The following is a 23,521-nucleotide window of genomic DNA, read 5'->3' as shown; positions in this document are numbered from 1 at the left end:
GCTTATCTTGGAACCCCAAGGGCCCTCCTTGGTAAGACCTGGTTCCATTCCTTCGATATTGGCACCTCCACAGCTGCTCTGTCCTTCTCCACTCACACTTTTCTACCTGGGGGCTACTTGTTTTGTTACTTTTACTCCAAAAAGTATCAAAATGTCCAAAATAAGAACCATTATCCCATCCCCACTGTCTATAAGGATCCAGGAGTATTCCACTAGTTTTTCTTTCTGCTTGACACCTTGCTATAGCTACCGAGTGCCAGAAATTCCGACCTGTATTACCCTTACTCATAAGCCTTATACCACAAGAGGTCATTAGGTCTGGTATGGAAGAGACCGATTACTAAGGACCCAGGCCGGACTCAGAGGTACAGGTACCCAGGACCAATTTTCAAATTGTTGTGGACCCCCACAGATCCAACAATTGGTTACATTAAAAGTTCTGGCAATGACTTCCATCAGTTGAGTAAACTTATTCTCCTCCTTCCATGGAGGGGAGATAGGGGCTCCAATGGTCAGAGCAATCCAAGTAACCAGGACAGTAGGAGTGTATCTGGATCTCATTTTCTTGCCTAATTTTTACCTCTCTTTTACCTTTTCTGGAAGAAATAAGCCTGTGCTTTCCCTTATGCCTCCCCCCTTATTCTGATGGAAGGAAAAAAAAATGCCACTGTCCCTGTTATCCCCACTATTCCTAATTTTCAACTAGTGGAATAATCCCTCCATCCTTCATTGAAGCTGGTATATACTGAATGATTAACAAGATAATGGAAACAATATTAATACAAAGGTTATTAGTCCATTCTCTCCCGGTGTCCCTCTCCCTTCCGGTGTAGAATAATCTTCAAGGGGTCGGAATTGTCCTTAATAGTCCATTCTTGGGATTCCCCCACAGGTCCTTTTACCTTGGTGTATTGAGTCCACCCTTTCTCAGCAGTTTGTATAGCGGTCTCTGTAGTGAGAAGTACCTGGAACGGTCCCTCCCAGCTGGGCTGAAGCTTAGTTTCTTTCCAGGATTTAATCAGCACCCAGTCTCAACAGGTTTGAACTGCAACCAATTAGCTTACAGGTAGAAATTCAGCAGGCCTTCTAAAAATTATACAAAAAGATTTTACAGAACATTTTTCAAAAGTATTTTACAGCTCTAAAATGAGATGTGTCTCCTTCTTAAAGCAAAATAACCTTTAAACATTGGGATTAATTCAAATTCCCAAAGTGCCATCACCAATTAGTCCATAAACCTCCAGATTAACATACATAAATATATCTTTAGATGATACAGGCTTGAAAATCACGCCCCTGTATTTTTCAAAGTATTATAACAACTCAATTCTTTGTTATTACACAATTTCCAGATACCACAAAATTCTTTAGTCAAAAAGGTGTTGTAATGGGGAGAACACTTAGTTTCTATACATTACATACCCTTTGTCCATAGGAATCCCTCTACCCTGAAAACTTTACACAAGAATGAATATCCAAAAATCCTTGATTCACTTAACAACATCAATTTCTTAACTAAGTACAATTCCTAATCTAACCTCTAGATTACAAGAGAAATTATTTTAATCACTAGTGGTAACATTTTAATTTCTAAGGCCCAATTCTCTTAGCATTGTAAGAAAATTTATAAAACCACATTTTCAACCATTCACAATGTATCCTGAATTGACAGGAGGACCCAACAAGGCCTTTGTATAAATGCTTGATTTATAGCAAAAACAATTTCAATTGAACTTCCAGACAAAACTTGGAAGTTATAATTTCTTAGGTAATAGCAATTATCCAACTTCTTAAACCTAATGCGGCCCTAACATAATGTAATAATGCCCTAAACATTATTATGTATGTAAAATTTGAACTACCCATTTCAGTCTAGGTAAATACCTTTCTAAACCAAAAATGACAGTTTAGAATTATCAAATTTTCATCACATCCTTTAAAAGCACCCAATTCACATATCTTAAACTCGGATTAAAATCACAATGGTCTTCTCAAACTTCACAATCTAAGAGAATTTTAGAAATCTAGAAACAATAAATTTCAGATGACATCAATTGCATTTCCAGGGTACCACATATAGGAGTTGTTGATCCTATTACTTCTGATATATATAAAAATTGAGCGAAAACCTGTTGACCCTTCCAATAGATAGGGGTCCAGTCTAAGATCAGTACCTGGAAATCCTCACCCTTAACTCCCATAACCTTTAGGATTTTTCTCCCAATTTTTACCCCAATGGGTAGTGTACAAAGGGAAGATCTCTCTGTCCCTGTGTCTACCAAGAATATTATGTCTTCTTTATGATCCCCAAACTTTAGGTTTACTAGGGGCAGTTCTTTCTCTGGAGGCAGATAGCATTTTTCATCATGAGTCCTTTGGGATTGTCTTTGCATCCTTGCATTGCTGAGAAGAGCTAACTCATTCACCATTGTTCATGGGACAATATTACTGTTCCAGTACACAACAGATGGAGGGATTCTTGCTCAGCTACAGGTTGGCCCAAGTGATCACTGAGGTTTCTCCCAGCTCCCAAATCCCATGGTTCTGTGATCCCACTTCTCTGGTGGTTAGTGCCCTCTCACCTCCATCCTCCTGCTCCCTCTCTTTCCCAAGCCCTCGCTTTGCCCCTTTCTGCTCCTATGGTAGCCAGGTGCTTCTGTTATTGATAAGACCTCTGAGGACAGAGAGTGGTTGGTCATGTAGCATTAGCCCTGCCCTGGAAGGCTTGAAGCCTGGCTCTGCCACTGCTTCCCCACCCCCACCTTGGGCTGCCTGAGTTTCCTCACCTGTCAAATGAGGGAGTTGGGCTCTTTCTTGCTTGAAATTTCAGCTTCTATGATGTTTCCTGACAGGGGCATTGGCTTTTAGAAGGGAACTTGAGTAGGATTAAAACTGATCAGAGGTCAGAGGTGATATAAGTGGGAGCCCTCCTTGGACACAGCACCTGGGGGGCATGGAGCCCTCCCTGGCCTTCTCTCTGCTTCAGACCAGCTTTGGGGAGCCCAAGGTTCAGGGAAACATCCTCAAGAGTTCCAAACCATTCTGCTCTCACTCTAGCCTTCAGCCCCACCTCCCCCCGTCAGAAGCCTGGATTCTGCTCTGGACCTGATAGGTGACTGCCTCCGCTGCTTCCTGGCTACTAGCTATCAGCCAAGCCACCCACCCCTCCAGGTTGCCCCCATTCCAGCCCTCTTAATGAGCTGTGTTCCTCTATTACAATGCCAACTCCTTGAGGACAGGATGGGGGTCTCTGTATGCACTAAATCTCTGAATATTATACCCAATGTAAGGTCTTCATCTCTTTCCCCCCATGGGAGTTTTCTGCAGTGGAATTCCCCTACATTCCCCCTGTTTCACCCCTCCCTTTCCCTCTTCACCCATTCTCCTGTAGCCCCTCTTCTTCCTGAGAGATGGCAGACATTATTTACCCTTCATTATTCAACTTTGAGCTGATTAGGTTGCATCACATATTCCCCCTCTGTTTCCATCCTCCCCTCTCTTCATTAATGGAGGGTTCCCATTGTGTAACAGAGTCCCCCAAAGAAACAGTGGTTCACCTGCAGGTGGCTGGCTCTCCCATTTCTGTACCGCCACATCTATTTGACTTCTGCTTTTACCTTGGTCTCGTTGGGTTCATTTAGAAAGAAATATCTTGGTGGTTGTTAATTTGTACTTGTCATCATTCTTGGTCACTGCATTTACTTACTCTCCTTGTAATTCTGTTGTCTGGAATGTTTCCAACACAAGTCACTTGTTCAGGTCTTATTTTCTTTTGTGAGATGTGTTAAACACCCCTCTGTTTTTTAACCAAAGGTCTATCTTCTTTTGTGGTAAAGTTCAGACTTGCAGTGTAGGTTGGGCTGCATCTTTAGCTCCCTGTAACTCTTTATTCCATTCCAGCCTTCTAGGGGTACAGAAGAGTTTCAGGTTATTTGAATTTCCCTCTCTCTGTACCTAATGGGCCTCCTCTTGCAAAGTTTGTTGTTTATCATTGGAAGTGTCCAGTTTAACCACTCTATGTCCCAGAGTTTGCAGCCTAGCTTCTTTCCGTGTGAGAGATCTGTGGAATCTTTAGATTGACATTTTGTTTTCAGTGGTCAGAAATTTCTTGCATTGTTGTTCAAGTTTTTGTGACTTGTCCTGTTCTTCTGGGAGACCTATAATCCTTACATTGTTTCTATGTATCCTTCTTTGCGATCATTATGTTTTGCTTACAGGGAGATCATTCAAGTCTCTTCTTCCAGATTGTCCTTCGTTTCTTCATATTTGCCTTCCCCTTCCTCAATTCTCCCTTTTGTTTCTTTGGGGAGACTTATTTCCTTGGATTTATGCTTTCTCTTCTGGAAAATATTTCTGCTGTCCCATCCTGATTCTGCTTTCCCAATTCTGCTTTCTCTTTTAAACCACTCAGGACTCCTGTGTTGTGGTTTCATGCTCTTTTAGGAATCCACAGAATCCTCTGCCTGATTAGGAGGCATTGCTTGGTCTTGTAATACTCTTTTGCAGATTCCAGACTTGTGGCCATGTTCCCATCTGCTATTCCTATTGCCCTCTTGGTTAATCTGTTTTTCCTCAAGTTCTTCCTCCAGTTTTCTTCTGTAGATGCTTAAGTTCAGTCTTTCCTCTTATATTGCTCACTTTATGACACTTTCTACCCTTTGATGGCGGTTTCCCTAAGGGCTGGATCTCAAAGCACCTCAGAATCCACTCACTCTGGGCAATTTACATAGTCTCTGCCAAGGATGACTTCTGGGGGCTAGAATGGACCCAGATGGATGCTGGGGTCTTCTCCAGTGCGCTGCCTGGGTTGCCTCTGTCTGAACTCTATTGTAGCACAGATCACTGTTATGCTGCTCTCCCACCCAGGACAAGCAGATTTCTTCCTTTTTGTTTTCCAAGGCAGTGCAAACAGGTCAGGGACAGAAACTGAGATCTGTCCCTCCTCTTTGAGCAGCTTTTTTTTTTGGTGGGGGCAATTGGGGTTAAGTGACTTGCCCAAGGTCACACTGCTAGTAAGTGTGTCAAGTGTCTGAGGCCAGATTTGAACACAGGTCTTCTTGACTCCGGGGCTGGTCCTCTACTCACTGGGCCATCTAGCTGCTCCAATGATAAATGAAGTGGTTTGCGATTACCTTCCATAGCTTACTTTACAGATGAGGAAACTGAGGCAAATAGGGTTAAGTGACTTCCCCAGGGTCACACAGCTAGTAAGTATCTGAGGTCAGATTTGAACTCCAGAAGATGAGTCTTCCTGACTCCAGGCCTGGCTCTCTATCCACTGTGCTACTTAGCTGCCCCTTGAGCAGCTTTGTGGGAGTGCAATGTTGGGGTCATGGGGTGGGGCTGACTACTTGTGTTAGGGAATAGGGATTGACTTTTTCTTCTATCAGGTCATTGAATTTTACCTCATCAGATTTTTTTTAAGAATGCAGTTTTTTTTAACAACATAAGAGGGAAAATGACATTTTTCTGATAACACATGACTATTCAGACTGCGTAACAGAGTACAAATATTGTAATGAAATAGTCAAAATTATATGGGACCAGAGACTGCACTTAGGGCAAATCCAAATGGGAGTGATCCAGCTCACAGATCCCTTACGTTACATGGCAGCTCCTCATCTAAAGGGAAACTTCCCTTTTGGAATGTCGGGCTTTTAACCATTTCCTTATTACCACACCTAAGGAGAGCTGTTGGTCCACTACATCCAGGACTCTGACAAGTGCACAGCATGTGGCATTTAGACTTGGCTCATTTCTCTATTTACATATTTTAATGCCAGTTTGCACATAGAGGAAAGCAGGATACAACCACATTAGTAATGGGTTCATACTGAACCTTCACGCTGGTCTCTTCTAAGAGAAGCCTGGACAAAGACAGAAAAATGAAAAGGAAGTTTTTCCTTGAAAAAGAGATTTGGAGGCTTGACAATTGTCTTTGCATTGCTTTACAAGGAAGTTATCCTTAGTCCTTTGTCTGAACTACAGAGACTTGGCCCATTCATATAGTGTTTTATTTTTCTTTATACATTCTTCAAAGGGTAAATAATGCCTGAGCTGTGATGGTTGGATATCTTCATGCCTTAGGCATGATCTCTTACACATAATCCTGGTTTGAAAGGTTTGAGGCATCACAAGGATCAAAGAAAATGTCAGCTCCTCCTTCCTGCTGGCCATGTAACCCAGAAGTGCCAGCCTCTATTCTCTGGGCCCTCTGAGTCTGGTCCAGCAGCTTTTCCTCACTTGACTTTTTCTGGGACCATGCCCCCTCCCCCAGGCGGCTCAGGAGGACCATGCTGCTAGAGTCCAAGGGAGGTGGTGGCTTCGCCATTCCCCATCCCCCATCTGCTGCACTGAGGTACCTCCCAAAGAAAGGGGCCAATGCCCAGCCAGCAGCACCTGGTTACTCCCTCACCAATGAATGTGTCTTTAGCAAGGCCCTAACTAGCATTGATAGAGCACCTACTATGTGCCAGGCCCTGTGCTAAGTGCTTTGCCCAGATTACTTTTGGTCTAGATCTGGGGCCTTTGGTTGTGAGGACCACAAACAGCATAGGTCAGTACCACCTCTCCTGGGCCATGAAAACAGCCTCCCCATTGGTTCCCTCCCAAAGCTGTCACCCCAGCCTGAGCCTGAGCAGCAAACACCTTGTCAAAATTTGCTGAGCTGAAACAGACAGATGTGAGGAAGGGAAGAGCCCACGGTGAAATCCATGTCAAGAGCTCAGGGTCCCCTTAGACTGGAAGCTCCTTGAGGGCAGGGTCTGTCTTTACCTCTTTTCTATCCCCAGCACTTAGCACAATGCATGGCACACAGTTGGCACTGACTAAATGTTGATTGGTTGATTCTGTGTGATTGATGAGCACACCTCTGCTCTCAGGGACAAAACGGATGACTGAGCCTGGGTCCAGCTGACCAGGGGCTTCCCTAATCACTCCCCTCCCATTTAAAACTCTACCACATCGAACGTGTTTCCTTTGGTTATTGCCCTCATTCCAGCCTCATCTTCAGATGCTCCCCTCACCCCATGGGGTGGTGGAGGTGGGGATCTCACCAGTGTCTCAGCTCATTTTCCCTCCTTGGCTTCTGGCTGGTTTCTGAGGCCAGAACACTCCATGGTGCTCCCCCACCCCATATTGGAAGCCAAGTAGAGAGCAAGGATGACAGCAGGTTTGGGGCAGCTGCTTTATATGGGTCTGGCCTGTTTAGGGAGTGGCTGTAGATCCTATCTGCATCCTCTCCTCTCTCCTCTCCTGGCCCATTCATGGATGTCTGAAGGAGGGCTGAAGAAGGGAGTGGTTACAGCCCATTCTGAAAAGTGTTTCCATCACAGCGTGCTGGTTGAGGGGACAATGGATGTTTATCAAGTTCCAACTATGTTCAGAGGTCCAGCCAGCCAAGACTGGGAGGGACAAAAAAGTCAGACCAGATACATGTAACCCCTCACAGAGGTGCTGGGACCTAGCCACCAATAGGAAGACCCAGCCCAGGCCACGGGTCTCAGACATCCAAGGCAGGGGAGGGGGGTGGGGTCCCAGGGAAATAAGAAGGTGCCCCAAGGTGGGGTGTGGCAGTGATTCTGCTGAAGCCCGGGAAGGAATTTGCATTCTGTGAAGGGGGATTGCCAAGAAGTACTGCATTTCCCAAGTTTCTGAGTCTTCAGAACTGTCCCTGACTCTGGTCTTCTCCCACAGAGAATGGCTCTGAGGACATCGATATCCTGCCCAGTGGACTGGCCTTCATCAGCACTGTGAGTCACTACTCTCTCCTTAAGACACCTCAGGAGAACTCCCACTGAGGCGGGTGGGCATGCAGCTGGGCACACATCTGCCTCAAAGCAAGACAGAGGAGAGGGGGCATAAGCAAGTGAGTCCATGGGTAGCAGGCTCCTGCCCCCACCGAGGCAGCAGGCAGCAAGGTGGCTTTACATTGCCCAGAGCACTGGGCCTGTGGACAGAAGAACTGAGTTCAAATTCTGCCTCAGACACTTTCTCACTTTGTGGTCCTGGGCAGGTCATCTCACCTCTGTTTATCTTAGTTCCCCCCACTGGAAAACAAGGAACAGGGCCTGGCACATAGTAGGTGCTCTACAAATGATTGTTCCCTTCCCGCTTTTCTCCATTTGATAAAAGAGGGAGATGGACCAGGTGGCCTCTGAGAGATGTCCCTTATAGCTCCAATAATAATAATAATAATAATAATAATAATAATAATAATAACTAGCATTGATACAGCACCTACTATGCGCCAGGTCCTGTGCTAAGTGCTTTGCTCAGGTTCCTTTTGGAGCAGGTCTGAGGGTCTTTGGTCCTCAGGACCACGGAGAGCATAGGTCAGGAACGCCTCTCCTGGGCCATGACAACAGCCTCCCCATTGGTTCCCTAGCTTCTACTGGCTCCTCCTACCTCCTTTTCACCTAGGCCTGTCAAAGAAATCATTCTAACAGCCTGTTTTAGACTCCTTACTGCTCCTCTCTAAATCCTTCAGAGGCTCCCTATTGCCCCAGAGTCTAGTCCCAAAGTCTTCATGTCCTTGAGTACCTCAGGTCCAGCTATCTGGTCACCACCCTTCATTAGCTCTGTCACACACAGAGTAGAAGGAACAAGCTCTTGAGTCAGGCCCCCAGTCTCCCCAGAATGCCCTCTCTTTGGCTTACAGACTTCCACTCAATGATACGGGATCCATCTCTTCCCTTTCCTGCTCCTTTGTCCCCCTCAATGTCCTCACCGATAACTCCTTGCTGCCTTAGTGGCCCAGCCTCCTGCTGCCTCACAAGGCCTCTCCCAGTCCCCCAGCCTATGGAGGTCCTTCTTCCTCTGACCTCTGGCAGCCGCTCCTGGAAGTATTCTGCACTCAGCCTGGGCCATATGGACCACCTCTCCTACTAGGCTGTGTGCTCTCCAAGGGGAAAGCTGTGTCCTCACTCTCCTGAGGCTTCCTTCTTGGGCCTAGAAACACCCAGGACTCTGCTCCCCACAGCCCCGATGGGGCTGGACAATGTGCAGGACTCCCAGTAGGTCCAAGAGGCAAAGAGGGGCCTGGCTCAGACTGCCATTTCCTAGAAGGTTTTGGTAGAGTCAGTTTCCCAACATGCTCACAGAGAGAGCTCAGAGGTGGGAGGCTGCTGGGGCCACATGGGGCCTTTCATTCACCACCTGGTTAGTCTGAGACCACTGAGCCAGAGAGCCTTTACCTGGCTGTGCCTCCAGCGGAGCGAAGGCAGCATGGTACCATGGATAACCATGAGGAAACTGGGTGGAGGGAATGCAAAGCATGGCCTGCCCTCCTGGTGTGGCCCTCTCTATCCCACCCACATTGCCCAGATTCCCTTCTCCTCCCTCCTTGTCCACACCTCTCTGACTCTCCTCCTCCCCTTCCTTTCCCTTCTCCCTTCCCTTCCCTCTGTCACTGGTGCTCGTGGACTTTGCCCCAGTGCCCCAGAAGACCTGAGTTCCAATCTAACCTCAGACACTCTCTAGCTGGGAGACCTGAGTAGGTCCTATTTGCCTCAGTTTACTCAGCTGTAAGATGGGAATAGCAGGCATGTCATGAGGATCAAATCAGATAATGTTTGTAATGCTCTCAGCCCAGGACCAATGCTTATTCCCTGCCTTCTATCACTCACCTGGGGCACAAGCGGGGGTGGGGGTGGGGGCCAGGGAGGGAGGGGAGGGAAGAAGGGGATGGACTTGGGGACCTTGGGGCTGAAGGGCACGGCAGTGCCTTTGTCTCTCTAGAGAGCCTTCAAAGCTCAAGTATTTGCCAATTATTTGCATCAATTTTCTGTTTTCTGGTTTTGGAAGGGGTTAAAATTTCCAGGTTTCCACAGTTTTGCACCGGATAAGCCTGGAGAAATCTTCCTGATGGACCTGAATGAGGATGAGCCAAAAGCCTGGGCCCTGCCAATCAGGAATGGGTTTGATGTGCAGTCATTCAGTCCCCATGGGATCTGTACCTTTGTTGACAAAGGTAAGCTCTGGGCACCTCTAGAAGGGCTGAGATGGGCCCGGCATGGAGGTGCTGGCAGGAGGAGAGCAGCTTGTGGAGCAGCCATTAGGAGCTCAGTCCTTCAGGATTCAGGATATTGCCCCAAGAACACTCTCAGGTCTTTGCTGTTACAAACCATCTCTGCCTTGGGAGATGCCCTCAGAGAATTCAGAAGAGGTGACTACAAATCCTTGGGTGAGAGATGCAGTGCTCCGCCCTGGCCCAAAGGCAGAGCAGGAAGTGGACCACTGCCCCAAAGAAATGGAATCCAGAGCTTTTTTAAAAAAAAATTAATTTATTTTGGACTTAAATACATAGTAAGAAATAGAAATAGAAATACATTTTAAACTTAAATACAAAAGGAAAAAAAGCATTACCATGTGCACAGCAGAACTTAAGAGAGGATTCAAAATACACAGCAGTAACTTTCCATTTCAGGAAAGCCTATAATAAATACTATGCATTGTGTTCAGAGCTGCATAGCTTTTCTTTGCTTCCTTGGAAACTTTCTTTTGTTCTCTGCTGTGCAATTTTACTCTGTTCTTTTTTCCTCTTTCTCCCACCCCCCAAGAAGGTACAATTAATTGTGCGTATAATCACAAATTTATATATATATATATATATATATATATGCATATATATATATAAACACATATAAACATACACACATAAAGATATATACATGCATATACACATACATACATACACCTACATTCACATACATATTTAGATATCTGTAATCATACTCATATAGACATATGCCTTCATATATATCTATGCAAATTGTAATGTACTTATTTGTCCTCTGTTTCTCTGAGAGGGGTAATCTCTTCCTTCATAAGTCCGAGCCTCCATTTTTTCTATGTCTGCCAACTCATCATTTTCTACATCACAGCAATATTCGCACCTTATATGGTCCAGTTGTTTCAAATAGTCTAAACCAATATTGACTAAAATGGCTGACGTGTAGTGTAGTTTCCCTATTTTCCTATAATAATTAAATCTATTTTAGCTTACACTTCGAGGTCATAATTACTACCCCTGCTTTTTCCCTAATAAATTCTGCTCCTGATCTTTATTTTATGTGTGTGGGTATCTCTTTATTTCCAGTCTCTCCTGACTCCCCTACATTACTTCTACCTGCTACCTTGCCCTCATATTACTTGACCTAAGGCCCCCTCCAAGGATCCCTCCCTTATCCTCCCATTCCTATTCATCTAAACACTCTTCTATACCCCCCTTTAACCTATTCCATCACCCTCCCCTCTAAAGATCCCTCTGATATCCTCTCCCCCTCTGTATCCCCTTAGCCTTTTATTTTTTTCTGAATTTAGAAGACTTTTAGACCTCTCTCTCTCTCTCTCTCTCTCGATATATATATATATGTATATATATATATACATGTATATATATGTATATATATGTGTATGTATATATATGTAATAGACATACACATATATATATGTATGTATGTATTGTATTGTTCCCTCTTAAACACGTTCCATGAAAGTAGGTTTTCAGAACTACCAACCCTCCTGCCCTATCTAACTCCTCTGTGTCTTCCTCTCGTACCTCATTTGTATAAAATAATTACTCTTTTTAGCTGTTCCTAAATGGTTTTAATTTTTAAAGTCATATCATACTCAGGTCAACCCCAGTCTATCTTGTGAACTACCTGATCCTAGACATACATTTTACGTTTCCTCATATGAAAGGTAAACAGTCTGTCCTTTTGAGTCTCTTGTAATTAGTCTTTGGTACGTACCTTATATTTCTCTTGTATCTTATATGTCACATCTTCTTTTAAGTTCAATTTTTTTTAACAAAACCTGAAAGTCTGACAATTAATGAAATGTCCAATTTTTTTTCACTCAGGATTATACCTAACTTTACTGGGTATGATATTTTCAGCTGGAATCCTATTTCTTTTTCTCTTCGATATATAGTGTTCCAAGACTTGAACTCTTTTAGTGTAGCCACTGCTAGGTCTTGTGTGATTCTAACTGTGGCACCACCCTATTTAAATTGTTGTTTTTTTCTTATTGCATGTAATATTTTTTTCCTTGAGCAGGGGACTTTGGAATTTGTGTGTGATATCCTGTAGATTTTCCTCATAGAATGTCTTTCAGGTGGTGATCAGTGGGTTTTTTCTATTTCTACTTTCCCTTCTTGTTCTAATACTTCAGAACAATTTTCTTTAATTATTTCTTGTATTATTGTTTCACAATTTTTTTATCATAGTTTTCAGGTAGTCCAGTTATTCTTATGGCTTCTCTTTTTCTTCTGTTCCCCAGATCAGTTGTTTTCTCATGTTTCACATTCTCTTCTATTTTTGCGTTCTTTATATTTTATTCTATTATGTTGGGCTCTTTTATAATTTTGCTGGCTCTCCCTTGCCTAATTCTCATTTTCAAGGAATTGTTTTCTTCCTTAAGATTCTGGATCTTCTTTTCTACTTAGTTGACTTTCTTTTCATAATCTCCTTGTTTTTATTGGATTGCTCTTATTTTAAAAAGAAAATTCCTCAACCTCTCTCATTTGATTTTGTCTTTTTATAAGTTCTTCTTTAAATTCTTTTTGGGCAGGTGACCATTTGATGGCATTCTCTAGGGTAGGAGAGACTTTGGTTTTTGCTTCAGTATCCTTCTCTGAAGATGATCCCTGGTCTTCTCTATTCCCATAGTACCTCTCTATGGTTGGATTCTCCTTTGCCTGCTCATTAAAAAAAAATTGTAGCAGGGTAGCTTTTATAAATGCCCCTAGTCCTGGGGTTGGGTGGTGCCTCGGGACTCAGATCCTTCAGTTCTCACCTCTGGCCTGGAACCAAAACTAAGAACTCCAGCCTCTTGGAAGTGCCCCCAGCCAGAATCCTCCCCACCCCACTGTTTCTGCACTCACTGGGCATGTGCTGGTTCCTTATAACCCAGGGCTTTGTCTCTGCAGCACAGCAGAGCATGGTATTCCTTATCAGCAGAGGTTCCCTTAATTTTCCCAGGTTCAGACTCAGATTCCTGACTCTGTCCAGGAAGTGAAAGTTCCTGCGACCGAAGCCAAGCTTACCACAGGCCTCAGTTTCCTCAAAATGGGAAGCCCCTCCCTCTCTCCAAGGTTGGCTGTAAGGGCCAGTTGATGTCCAGCCAACAAAGGGAGGGGCAGGTGGACTGGGCCTGGGTAGTAGGATGGGCGGAGGAGAGAAGGTCAGCCTGTGTAGGGGTCAGGGCTCAAGCTTTGAGGGGTATTCTCCTTCTGTACACACTAGGGCAGTTATAAGCTTTCTGCACTTCACAGCAGCAGCAGCAGCACAGAGAAGGGAAAAGGCAGGGAGGCCTTACAACTGGCAGGAAGCATTCAAGAAGACTAGAAAGAGGAAGCTCCTGAGCAGACTTCCTCCTAGCCAGCTGCTGGGGCTGAGATGGGCAGGCAGAACCAAGATGGTGGAGCAGCAGGGAGAAGTATAGCCTAGCTCCACCCCAAACAACTCTTACACACACAGATCTAGGATATGCACCAGACAGAGTTCACGTTGGGGAACCCAAGAAAAAGAAATGACAATGGGTCATTTTTCTATGGCAGGGCAGCATACAGAGACAGAGAGAGACAGTGGGGATGGAATCTAACTAGGAAATGTTCCACAGAGCGGTCTGTGAGGTCCAGGACAAGGAGATGTCCTGCACTTGCATACCTTGGGTAGGACACAGGAATGGGTATCATTCGTCACTGATTTCTGGCTCACAATTCCAGTATAGAGCAGGGTACCTGGGCCAAGGGGCAGCATCTAGGGTGAAGAGCTGTCTTGGCAGATTTGGAAAGCAAGCAGAAGAGGTGTGCCTCTCAGTTGCAGCCTCCTGCCAGTCTGAAGCCTGAAGGATGATAATCAGGGCTCAAATGCCAGACCAAAGGGGATCCCTTGGACCTAACAGAGCTCTCTAGCTGGCTGATGATCACACCCAGCAGCAGTCTATGGCACTTCAACCTTGCCAACCCCACAGGTGTGTCACTCAGACCTAAACCCAGGTCAAGAACTTGCTGAAGTCAGACCAGGAGGACACTGATCAGATTGTGTCCTGGACCAGACCACTGTGGGAGCCATGAAAGTCAGGAAGTAGGTTGGAAGGAGGAAAAAAAGAATCCCACCAAAAAAGATGCTATGGTTGTAGATATCGTCAGGGCTGCTAGGTGGCACCTTGGTGCAAAGAGTACAGGACTCATCTTCCTCAGTTCAAATCTAGCCTCAGACACTTCCTAGGTTATGTGACTCTGGGCAAGTCACTTCACAGAGCCAGATCCAGAGTATTCCCTCTGCCTGTCTTGATTCTTCCCAACTGCTCAGACCCTCAGTACTTCCTGCCCTCCCTCCTTCCCTGCCTCCCAAACCACCTTGTATCTCATGGTGTTGAGTCACTGTCTGTGCCCTCGACATCTTTATATGGACTGGTCTTTTCCATCTTTTCCACCTGAATGTCAGCTCCTTACCAGTGGGGATAGTTTCCTTCTTTGCTCTTATGTCCCCATGGGAGGTGAAACCAAACAAGGATAAATGGAAGATCTGACATTTTAATTGGGAATAAAAACTCAACTTCCCAAGTGTAGGGTGGGGAAATTGTGCTTACACATTACTGAAATAGATCTGAGGGGCTTAGTGGACCATCAGTTCAGTATGAGTCAGCAGTGGGAAGTTCTGGAGAGGGGTGGGTCTGGAGGGAAAGATAATGAGCTTCATTTGACCATGTTGAGTTTGAGGTGTTCATGGGGCATCCCAGTGGAAATGTCCAGAAGACAGCTGATAATGTCGGGCTGGACATATACATTTGGGAGCCTTGAAATGACCTCTGAGCCTATGAGGTTGCCAAGCAAGAGTGTGGAGGGAGGTTGAGAAAGGCAGACAGGGCAGAGTCTTGGTTGACACCCATGCACACAAAAGGGGCAGGAGACCTTGCTGCTGCAGCCAAGGAAACAGAGAACAACTGGATTATTATGATTCTGGGCTTATTGGAAGTTGCTTAGGAGCTCTGCTCTGACATTGGAGGTGAGAATGGGCTGGTTCTGTACTCTTGGAAGAAACAAGAGAAAGCCAGCTGCTCCTGAGGCTGTTCTTGTCTTCCCTCAGACAATGCCGTGTACTTGTATGTGGTGAATCACCCCCAGATGAAATCCACAGTGGAAATCTTTCGGTTTGAAGGCGATTCTCTCTTCCACCTGAAAACCATCACTCATGAGCTGCTTTCCAGGTACAGGATGGTCTCTTCTCCTCCTTGGCCTGGGGCTTCTCAGTGGGCCACATTTCTCCCCCCTGACCAGAGGATTATCAAGTGCAAAGCCTCAGTTAGCCAAAGGCGTCCATGGTCTCTCTGCCCAGCAGCTTGCTCCAGCACACAGGGGTGCAATGTGTGCTGAGTATCATGTGGCTAAAGGACCTGATTTTCAAATTGAACTCTGCTACTGATTACCTCTCTATCTGTGCCTCAGTTTCTTCCTCTGAAATTTAAGGGAGTTGTATTTCAATCAACAAGCATTTATTAAGTACTTCCTTAGTCTGGCACTAAGCCCTGAGAATATAAATACAAGCAGCCCCTGCCCTCAAGCAGCTTAACTTCTAATTGGGGAGGGAGAGCGGGGAAAGAGAGTAGCTGGCCTAGGGCACAGTAGAGAAAGTTTTGGGAAAAATGAGCCAGCAGTGACCCCTGGAGAATGAAGCCAGAATTGGCTATTCAATGCTATTCAAGTTCCCTTGGTTGACTTAATGGTCCTTCAGCTGCAGCCTGGAAGAGTGGATGGAAAGCTAGCCTCAGAGTCAGAGGTCTGCCTCTGACATCTGCTGGCTGCCTGACCCTGGCCAAGTCACTGTCCCAGTGTCTCACCCAGCTCTGAAGTCTTCAGACAGGTACCAAGCTGGTGCTGACCTGCTTGAGTAGAGAAAGGCTCCCCATTCACAGTCCTCTACTCCAGGGAAGTCGTAGATCTAGTCCTTCCCAACCCATCCCCCCACTTCCTCACCCAATCCTCTTATCCCTCTTCTGCTATGGCTCTGATAAAAAAAAAATTGTATTGGCATGTTTTGTTTTCATAGGATACATATGTCCAGATGGCCCCACTCTGTGCAAGCCCTCTCCTCACAGAGTAATAGAATTAAGCTTAATGAATAATGTAGTAACCTCATCCAGAAGTGCCTGCAGTCTTCCTCGCTACAATTCATCTCAACCTTTCCCTTTTTTAGGGGGGTTTTCTAAATGAACAGAAATTTTTTTTTCCCTCTTTCCCACTCCTCCACTGAATTAGGGAGAAAAATAAATGAAAAGAGAAAAACAGATTATTTGCAAGAAATATGTGGAATGAAGCCAAACACATTCTCTCATTGGCTGTCTACAGAACCATGTTTATCTTGTTCTGCCCCCTAAGCCCGTCATGGTCCATCAGGAGATGGAGCCTATATTTCCATAATTATTACTCTGGAATCATGGCTGATCGCTAAACTGAGCATGGTCCTTAGAGCTTTCAATTTTGTTTGTCTTTCCATTGTGGTTGTGAATTTATTTCTGATCTCCCTGTTCCCTTAGGAGCCTGCAAGAGTCATAGATACACAAAGCTCTCTTCAAATTGCATGTTCTCTGATGGGGAAGGGAGAGGGGAAAACATGAGGATGGAGAGATGGAGGGGGTGTGGCTCATCCCAGTCTAGGCTGCACAGGGATGAAGGATCACATGGTCAGCTGCCCCCTGCTAGCTTTGTCTCTACAGGCCACCTGGCAATAACTTCCCAGTGGTCCAGGGCTAGAGAAGAGATCAGGAATATGTTTGTGTGGGGAGGGAATGCTGCTCTCTTGAACCAGCCTGAGCAGGCAGGCAGGGCGGAAGGGCAGAGCTGGGGCAACCTCCGTCCAGGGTGGCTCTTGGCCTCACCGCACCTTGCAATAAAGGAGCATGAGCTCCAGTGAAGTGGTGGGCAATGAAAGACAGTGGCCTTCTTCTGCTCAGTCACCAGCTTTGGGAGGCAGAATGTACCTTTAGGAAGGCTAGGGTCCTCACCTCACCCAGGCTGCTTCACTGTACGTAGTCTCGTTTTGCAGGGGTTTGGTGTAGGGGTGCGGGTGAAAGGCACCATTGCATTGGCAACAGATGCTCCTTTCCCAAGCTTGGAAGAGGGGAACAGAGAAACACAACCTGGAAGCTAAGTTTCTGACTCTCCAAAATGTGATGTGGCCTCAAGACTGAAGCGATCTTTTTTTTTTATTTTAAATTTAAATACAAAATAAGAAGGGAAAAAAGAAACAAACTTAAATAATAAAACTAAAATAAAACGAAAGAAGAAAAGGGGAAAAACACAGCAGAACATAAGAGTGGATTCAAAATACACAGCCACAAATTCCCATTTCAAGAACGCCTACATGTGATGAGAGCTGTCCATCTTTTCTTTGCTTCCTTAAAAGTTTTCTTTTGTCCTCTGTTGTGCACCTTTTACTGTGTCTTTTTCCTCCTTCTTCCCCACCTCTGAAGTCACAGGTATATATTAAGGTATATATATATATATTAAGCACAGATATATTTATATATATATATAAATACATACATATGTAAACATATATACACAAAGATGTACATATATACATACATATACCCATACATACACTTACATATACTTAGCTATCTATAATTATACTCATATATAGACATATACATTTAAATCCCTATATATAAGGCCAGACTATATTTATCCTCTGTTTCTCTGAGGGTGGATAACCTCTTCCTTCATAAGTCCACGTCTTTCCATATTTTTCCAAGTTCACCAATTTGTTATTTCCTACACCCCAGCAATATTTCCACCTTATACTGTCTAGTTGTTTTACATGGTCCAAAACAGCATTGATTAATATGGCTGATATATAGGGTAGTTTCCCTATTTTTCTCTTTTGATCAAAACTATTTTGGTTTTAACGTTGTCTACGATCATGATTATCACTCCTGCTCCTTTTTCCCTAACAAATTTTAATCCTGATTTTTATTTTGCGTTTATGTGTATCTCTTATTTTCTATCCTTCCTGACTCCTTTACTTTACTTCTCATCACTTAACCTACTCCCCCCACCCCAGGATCTCTCCCTTACTCTCCCATTCCCATTACTCTAAACACCCTTCTATACCTCCCTTTTCCTTTTCCTTCATCCTCCCCTCTAAAGATCCCTCCCTTATCCTCTCCCCCTTATCTATCTCCTAGCATTTTATTTCTTTCTGAATTTAGAAGACATTCATACACTTCTAGATATAAATGTCTTGTTCCCTTTTAAACCCATTCCTGATGAGAGTAGGTTTCCAGAACTACCAGTTTTCCTCTGCCATCTAATTCCTCTGTGTCATTTCTTCCTCTGTTACATCATTTGTACAAGATAATTAGTCGTTTGAGCTATTCCTTACTGGTTCTTCTTTTTAAAATCATGTCATACTCAGGTCTACCCCAATCTTGCTTAAGAACTACCCAATTACTAATAACAATCTTATACATACGTTTTACATTTTCTCATAAAAAGGTAAACTGTCTTTCCTTATTGAGTTCCTTGTAATTAATCTTTGGTATGTATCTCATGTTTCTCTTGGCTCTTGTATGTCAAATCTTCTATTGAGTTCATTTTTTTTTAACAAAAGCCTGGAAGACCAACCATTCATTAAGTGTTCATTTTTTTTTTCATTCAGGATTATGCTTGGCTTTGATAGGTATGATATTTTCAGCCACAAGCCCTGTTCTTTAGCTCTTAGATATGTAGTGTTCCAAGACCCGTGGTCTTAGTGTAGCTACTGATAAGTATTGTGTGATTCTCATTGTGGCACTGCCATATTTAATTTTTTTGTTGTTGTTGCTTATAATATTTTATCCTCGAGCTGGGGTTTTTGCAATCTGACTATGATGTTCCTGTGTGTTTTCCTCATAGGATCTCTTTCAGGTGGTGATTAGTGGATTTTTTCTATTTCTACATTCCCCTCTTGTTCTAATGCTTCAGGACAAGTTTCTTTATTTCTTGTATTATTATAACAAGATTCTTTTTTTTTTGATCATACCTTTTAGGTAGTCCAATTATTCTTATGTTTTCTCTTCTTGATCTGTTCTCCAGATCAGTTGTTTTTCTTCTGAGATGTTTCACATTCTCTTCTATTTTTTCATTCTTTATATTTTATTTTGTTTTGTTATTTCTTAGCCTCTTTTAACATCACTGGCTTCCGCTTACCCAATTCTGATTTTCAAGGAATCATTTTTTCCTTAAGATTCTGGGTCTCTTTTTCTAATTGTTTGCCTTTCTTTTCATAATCTTCTTGGATTGTTCTTATGTTTAAATTTTTTTTCTTAATCTCTCTCATTTGATATTTAAAGTCTTTTAAAAATCTTCTATGAATTCTTTTTGGGCAGGTGACCTTTTGATGTTACTCTTTGGGTTAGAAGAGGGTTCTTTCTTTCAGTATCTTCCTCTGAAGATGAACTCCAGCCTTCTCTATTCCCACAGTAATTCTCTGTGGTTGGATTCTTCATCCTTTGCCTGCGCACATTTTTTTTGTAGCTGCTTAGTTTTTGTAATCACCTCTAGTCCTGGGATATGGGGGATGGTGTCTCTGGCCTCAAATCCTTCAGTTCTCCCCCCTGGCCTGGAACTAAAACCAAGATATCCAGCCTCCACTAAGTGGCCACAACCAGAGGTTTCCTACACCACTGCTTCTGCACTCACTGGCCATGTGCTGGTTCCTTCTCACTCCTGGTTGCATCTCCACGGCACAGCCGGGTCTGGCATTCCTTGTGGGCTGGCAATATTCTTGGATCAGTTGCCCAACACCCCTCACTCTCCTGGAGGTAAAAGTTTCTGTGGCTAGGGCTGAGGCTACCTCCCAACCCAGCTAATCCCAAGGCTTGCTGTTTGTGGTTTAAGTGAACCTAGGACCTAGCCTGGAGGTATTTACTCTTCACAGGGACCAAACCTCATCCTGGGATTTTTCTTCAGAACTTCTCCAATTGTCCCAGGAGAACCACTGTTCTGCCCTTACTCTTTTTTGTTTTTATACCTCTACTTAACCCTGAGGCACTATTTTATTTTATTAGTGCAGAGCTTGGAATTTTCTCACCTACTCTGCCATCTTCCCAGAATCCTCTGAGGTGATGTTACCTTCCCCTCTTAGCCAGGCTTCCTCTGGCTACCAATTCCTATTCTTTGTGAGCAATCCCTGGTGCCCTCCAACTCATGACCTCAGTGGTAAATGGGTGTCCAGGAAAGCATTTTTGTTTCCTTAGTTATTCTGACGCAGGCCAACTTCTGCAGGGGTACACTGAGGTTATTTCTGTTACCACTTTTCAATTTCTACCAGAAGTGGGGAACCTCTCAATATTAATATATGGGGTTATGCATAATACATATGTATATATGGGTATATATATGATATGTATATATAAATATGTAAATAATCCATAATACATGTAACAAAATATGTATGGGTAAAAATATGTGTATATGTTGAGCGGGAAAAAGAGAGGAGGGAGGGAGATAGAGAGAGGAGGGAGAATCTGGAGTTTTGTTGAGGACAGACATGCATTTTAAAAGATAGGAATGTGGACTATGTATACTTTGTTTAGGTTCATTTGGCATGCCAATCAAAGAAGATTCCAGGGAGATACTCTATGCAGCCTACGTTCCCACCTCATGTCCATTTTCTGCTTTCTCTGTCTTCCTTCACATCCCACCTAAAATCCCACCTTCTGGGGGAAGCTTTTCTAGATTCCCTTTAATGCTAGCAACTTCACTCTGTGATTATCTCCACATTGTCTTGTCCATATCTTAGCTTTACCTGGCTGTGGGCATGCTGTGTTCTCCATCAGATTAACAGGTACTGTATTTTACGCCTTCCTGGTATCCCCAGTGCTTGGCATACAGTAGGTACTTAATAAATGCTTGTCAACTCTCCCCGAGTTCCTGGAGGTATAAGATTTCTGGAGGTTTTCCCCCATGACTGTTTTTACTGCTAAAACTAATTAATAAACCAAACAACTTCTGTCTCTTAAGTGATGGACTCTGTTTGACTCCGTGAGAGTGGACTCTTTTTGCGAAAGGTGAAAGTTGTGTTTTGGTGACCTTTAAGCAATTCCCTTTTGTGCTGCTTTCTTGTTCTCTTTCCTTGATGTACTCTTGTTATTTGGGTGATTTTAGTGGTGGGAGGGAGGTGGGGGCTTATGGAGCTAGTTCTTAGGGTCTATTGACTCTACATCTTCCTGGGGGCCCTTTTATATAAATTACTTGATTATTGCTGGAATGTCAAGAATAATTTGCTTAAGTCTGAAGTGTGATCCGGATGCTGCATTTACTTTCTCTCCTTCTCTGCCTATCCCCATCCCCCATCCCTCATTGCAGTGTGAATGACATCGTGGTTCTAGGACCAGAACAATTCTATGCCACCAACGACCACTATTTCACCAATCACTTCTTAGGAAAACTGGAGATATTCTTGGACTTACACTGGACAAATGTGATTTATTACGGTCCTGGAGAAGTCAAAGAGGTGGCCAATAGGATTAGCCTTGCTAATGGAATTGCTACTTCTCCAGACAAGAAGTATGTACATACCCTTCAAAGTCCCCTCCACTGACCCCTTTGCTTGCTGGAGGACGGTCCTCTGCCCAGGACCCTGTACTTTCCTTGGGCTTCAGTGACAGATAATTTCAGTATTGAGAAGACTCCTAGTGTGTGTGGGGGGGGCAGGTAGAGATGGGTGGCAGGTACATACCAGGCACCATGGAGGAGCCTGTTGGTGTTTCCTCACTCAAAAATCTGTCGCCACCTGAGCAGTATGATGAGAAGTCCATGACAGAGGTTCTGAAATGCGCACCTGCCTGGCTGAGGAGAGAATGGGCTAAGTCTAAGGAGGTGGGTGGAAATGGGAAGTCAGACATGTAGGCTCAGTTGGAGGTAGAGCGGGTGTGTAACCTGGAGAAGAGAAGATTCAGGCAGTGGCATAATCGGGAATCTTTGACAGGCTCTCATGGAGGAGGGTGAGAGGGCTTCAACTCGGCCTTGGAGGACAGAGAGAAAAGTGAGAGGAAGTAACAGAGATGCCATCTATCTCCCCATTACTTAAAGATAACCCTAAATAATGATAATTATAGCCAGCCTTTATAAGGCACTTTACATAAATTCTCTCATTTAGTAACAGAGATGCCATCATTCTCCCCATCACCTCTTAATAATAGTAATATTAGCTAGCATTTATGAAGGACCTTACATATATTCTTCCATTTAGTAACAGAGATGCCATCTATCTCCCCATCACCTAAACATAACCCTAACTTATGATAATAATAGCTAGCATTTATGGAGCACTTGTCATATATTCTCTCATTTTCTCCTCACAACAACAGAAAAGGAAACTGGGGCAAGCAGTGGGGAAATTCCTTGTCCAGAGTCACACAGCTAACAGAGGTCTGAGGCCAGATTTGATTTCAGGTCTTCCAGCCTCTACTTGGCCACCTAACTGTCTTATATATGTTTAAATGAAAGATCTTTAAATGTGTTGAAAATGCCCCTGAATTACCTTGAAAATGGAAGGGTAGGAGAGTTTTCCCTCACCCGGATCTATATTTGGAGTTAGGAATTTATCCCCTTCAAGTCTCCAGAAGGGGAGTGTATGGGTTGAACTATGCCCACTGAAACAGCCCCCATGGATTTGGGATCCATCCTGTAACTCTTTTATTTCTCTTACAAGGAAATTTCAAATCTCTTTATAGGCATTCTCCCTGGCTCATGTAAAAGCGGAAAAATGGGATGTATCCAGAGCCTTGGCTCATGTGGGCTTGAGGAAGGAGCCTCTGCAGCCACTGCAAGAGATGGGGGGCAGGGGAAGTGGGGAAGGAAGAAAGGAAGGAAGCAAGGAAGGAAGGAAGGAAGGAAGGGAAAGAAATTCACTTGTCAGCTTTGCTCCCTCCCTGGCAACCTTCTCCTAATAACAGATTACCAGCCTTTATAGAGGCTGCACATACAATTACATTAGATCCTCACACCAACTCCGGGAGGGAGGTGGTATCTCCATCTTATAGTTAAGACAACTGAGACAGGAAGTGATGAAGTGACTTACGCAGGGTCACACAGCTAGTGTCTCAGGCTGGATTTCAACTCAGGTCTTCCTGACCCCAAGGGCAGTGTTCTGTTCACTCTGACACCACTTAGTGCCTTTTTAAGCTCTGTAATTTTATAATGGACGTCAGTAGCACTTATGACCTTTAGCAGTATTTGTACCTTCTCTCCAGTATATAAGGGGGGAAAGGGGGGGTCCCATTGCTTCCTGTAGAGGCAAACACATCTTTCTTTAAAGGTACATCTATGTGGCTGCATCAACCACTCAGAGCATCCACATTATGAAAAGGCATGACAACTGGAACCTGACTCTAGAGAAGGTAACAATCCCTGTGGCACTTCAGAGGGTGACTTGCCAGATAGACTATGGAGTGGGGCTTTTCTAGGCAGTGTCAGGGCCTCCACAACTCCAGGGGAAGAGGGGGAGGAAAGAAGTCATTCTCCACT

General features: G+C 44.1%; 1 protein-coding gene across 3 annotated transcripts in view; it reads left to right on the top strand.

The window, feature by feature from the left end:
• LOC118850271 (serum paraoxonase/lactonase 3-like) overlaps positions 1-23,521 on the top strand; it is a 120,656-nt gene that overhangs the window by 51,574 nt on the left and 45,561 nt on the right. For 2 of the 3 annotated variants that reach the window (XM_036759536.1, XM_036759537.1), the window contains exons 3-7: positions 7,696-7,751; positions 9,805-9,970; positions 15,096-15,216; positions 21,359-21,559; positions 23,313-23,394. In XM_036759536.1, coding sequence (XP_036615431.1) covers positions 7,696-7,751; positions 9,805-9,970; positions 15,096-15,216; positions 21,359-21,559; positions 23,313-23,394 — 626 coding nt within the window. The remainder of the gene's footprint in view (positions 1-7,695; positions 7,752-9,804; positions 9,971-15,095; positions 15,217-21,358; positions 21,560-23,312; positions 23,395-23,521) is intronic. The other variant, XM_036759538.1, reaches the window with a different exon arrangement.

The sequence above is a fragment of the Trichosurus vulpecula genome, chromosome 5 (genome assembly GCF_011100635.1).
Source record: "Trichosurus vulpecula isolate mTriVul1 chromosome 5, mTriVul1.pri, whole genome shotgun sequence".
Lineage (NCBI taxonomy): Eukaryota > Metazoa > Chordata > Mammalia > Diprotodontia > Phalangeridae > Trichosurus > Trichosurus vulpecula.
Note: the sequence above shows the minus strand (reverse complement) of the source record. Positions and strands in the feature narration are given on the sequence as shown.